General features: G+C 33.2%; 1 protein-coding gene across 1 annotated transcript; it reads right to left on the bottom strand.

The window, feature by feature from the left end:
• Window positions 1-724: 724 nt before the first annotated feature.
• LOC133313244 (flowering-promoting factor 1-like protein 3) lies at window positions 725-1270 on the bottom strand. The gene has a single exon (XM_061514589.1). It carries the CDS (start codon window positions 1250-1252, stop codon window positions 923-925), a length of 330 nt encoding a protein of 109 aa, XP_061370573.1. The 5' UTR covers window positions 1253-1270; the 3' UTR covers window positions 725-922.
• Window positions 1271-3388: the final 2118 nt, after the last annotated feature.

Here is a 3388-nt window from a genome sequence, read left to right as displayed (position 1 = left end):
TTTTTCTAACATAAACTAAGATATAATAAATGTTGTACCTATATATGTAAAATTTACATAATTGATTTTATTCAAATAAATAATCATTTATCATTAAACATACCCGTAGGTTTGCTTTCGCGCTACAAAATTTTTACGAAATAAGGAAATGCTATTTATATACATAAAACATTATATAGTTTTGCACATTTTTTTAAGAAATTTAAAATAGGAAATCTTTAAATATTATTTTTTATTCAAAAAGAAAAAAATTAAAATAATTTGATTTAGAAAAGATAACATCAAAGAATATAAAGTATTGTTATGTCGGATCAATTTTAATTGTCAATTCTCGTCTTCGATCACGCATGACATGAACTTGGAACAAAAGTCACATAAAACTTGATTAAAAAAATAAAAAAAGAAGAAGAAGAGAGAACCCATACATGTACCGGAAAATCAAATTTCTCATGTACAGTTGAGTTCGTCGTAGAAAAAGCCAAAAGAATCAAGTAAATAAGAAGAGATTCAAGTAATTAAATAGAATGCGATTTATACAGAAGGAAATGAGTTACATATATATATATATAACTCAAATTTTCTAATGAAAGTAAAAGTACACAATGTGAATATTTAGCACACAAATTAAGTCTAAGTAAAGCTCAACCTTCGAATAGAATGACTAAAATGATTTACATAATCACACACCTACAAATGACATCAGACACAAATTCATCTACAAAATACACTAATTAATGTAACCATAATCATTTAGACATAGACACCAATCCCCATGGCCACTAATCTAAAAGTCAAACTAACATAAACACACTTTTACATAAATTAGAAAAACCAAATTAAAGAAATTACTCTCCAAGAATTAGTGAGACACATGCAGAGGGTTGTTGGTTATATATATATGTGTGTATATATATATATATACCTACATGTCCCTGACTTCGAAGGAGTTCCTGTTCTTGACGACTATATCATACATATGCATGGATTTGAACTTGTTGAAATCCCTTGGGAGAGAGATAAGGTGCACGGTGGAGCGTTTGTGGAATTGAAGAAGGTCAGGGTCATCGTAGTAACGCTCCCACCCCAGTGAGCTCAGCTTGTGCTCTAGCACCGCGTATGAGGTTATCACTTCATTACTTGCCGTGTGAACTAGCACCCTGCGCCTTCCACCCCGGCCACCGTCTACTGCCTCCGCCCCCGGATTCTCCACTAGCCGGACCACCCCGTTCCTGAAAACCCAAACCCCAGACATTCTTATATAGATTACAAGAAAGAAGAACAAGAGGAATTGAAGAAGGAAAGAGAATAGTGTGTGTGCGTGTGTTTTTGGGTAGTGTAGATATATATGTGTACAATGAGATATGAGGAGGGGAGAATAGGGTATGCATATATATACATAAGGTGAAATATGAAATGATGGGTAAGGTTTATTATTATTAATTATTATTATTATTTATATATTAAGCACATATATGTAATAAACACTTTATGGCGGAGATAAAGACTACCAAGAATAGGGATGTTTGGATGTGAGTACAGCTAAGGTGGGACCCAGTGGGGGAGAGCCCTCTGCTTAGTATTCATTTGAAGCAATTCATTTGCTTTGGTCTTATTCGGATTGGGGGGGAATACCGATTCCCTTAACCATTTGCGGAGTCCAGAGTATTGTAACCCCACTTAGAGAATCTTTGTTTTGTTTTGAGAAAGACTTATTCTAGCTAACACAAAAAAGTCAAGAGAGTGATATATAAATTTCTACATTCACACAGTCTTAATAGTTGTTTAGTTTATACAAAGTCATATATATATATATAACATATTTACTGGCCACAGACTAATGAGGTTCAATTTACTATCATAACAAATTTATATGATCATGGATTGTGGAGAAATATAATTTGGACTTGAATGTGGTTGTGGAATACAAATTTTCTTTTTAGGTAGAAAGGAGGATGCTCGTAGCATAGTAGACTTAAGTGAATAATATGCTCTTTTGGAAAAAAGAAAAGAAAAAGCTTTTCCTATGGTTTGTGAGGAAGTATATCAAATGCGTCGTTGGGGGGACCAAAGATGAAAGGAACTTATATATCACAATTAATTCAGGTCGTTGGGTGTGGAAAATAACATTGTTGATTTTCCTTAGGACATTCATCATGTGTATGGGAGAGGTTTTCCAAGCATTTGTTCTTGTTTAATTTATGTATATGTGCTGCCTAACTGTCTATATATGCTAATCGTTACTTTCGGTAAAAGAGTTTATTTGTTTGCCTAACTAGTGTTGACTATTCAAATCGCCACCCTTCAAATTATATTTTTATAATTTGCGTGGGGAAGCATTGGATGATAACAAGGAATAATAAACTTTTTCTTCCTTCCAACGAAATCCTTGCGTTGAAATAAATCGTTTTGAAAATGACTTTACGAACCATACATATCCTTTTGCAACTTTCCTTCCCGATATATAGGGAATGGGTTAGGTAGCTTATATTTACATATTATTGTGCTTAATATCGGCATTTCCCTCGTGGTTAAGGATTCATGTAAATTATAGCATGATCTTTCCCAAGCAGGATTTAGAGAAGAATACCAATAGCACTAAGCATTTTCAAATACCAGAGTAACACAGACTTTTAGATGTGGGTTACAAATTATGCATTTGTCTTGTATGTATATATATATGTGTGTGTGTGTTGATCAATTATTTGAGAGTTCTAGGTTCAAGCCAATAGAATTTTCTGGAAGATTATAAGGAAATGTCCATGGAGGAACAAGCACAACAAATTAAGAGTGAATAAAAGTAGAGCTAGATCCCAACACCCTATCCCACCCAACCAAATCAAAGTTGAGCTATCAAAGTTGTAGGCCTTTAGGGCACACATTCTCTTTAATCCAACACCATGGTCGTGACTCTTCTTCAATTTGCCATTTCCTCCTCGTGCCACGTGGTCCTGTGACTGTGATGCTACACTATTCTTTTACCGAAATTTTATTAATTTTGCCTTATCATGACATAGATTTTGATGGGGGCTTCTCCTTTAGAGAAAATATAAGAGAGTCTTCTTTTTTCCAATGAATCCCCTGGGTTTTATAATAGGAGATAAATATATTTTTTAGAACCCACAATTATAATTAAGACCCTGTTTTATTAATTTTTTATTTTCATGTTATGACTTTTAATTAAGATATTGTCACACAATGTGTCAGTACTCTTGATAATATAAGCTTAATCAGCTGTTTTAAATTCAAGTCTTGATACCAAATATACTACTAAAATAAATGACTAGGGACAGATAAATTCCGTCCTTAAAAATTATGTCCCTAAAATTATTAGGGATGAAAAAAATTCTCTCCCTAAAAAGCTTCTGGCTAATGATTTGGGACGAAAATA

This window comes from Gastrolobium bilobum, unplaced genomic scaffold (genome assembly GCF_033153095.1).
Source record: "Gastrolobium bilobum isolate Gb01-03AN ecotype WA unplaced genomic scaffold, APGP_CSIRO_Gbil_v1 utg3862, whole genome shotgun sequence".
NCBI lineage: Eukaryota > Viridiplantae > Streptophyta > Magnoliopsida > Fabales > Fabaceae > Gastrolobium > Gastrolobium bilobum.
The sequence above is the reverse complement of the archived record's forward strand: the minus strand, read 5'-3'. Positions and strand labels throughout refer to the sequence as shown.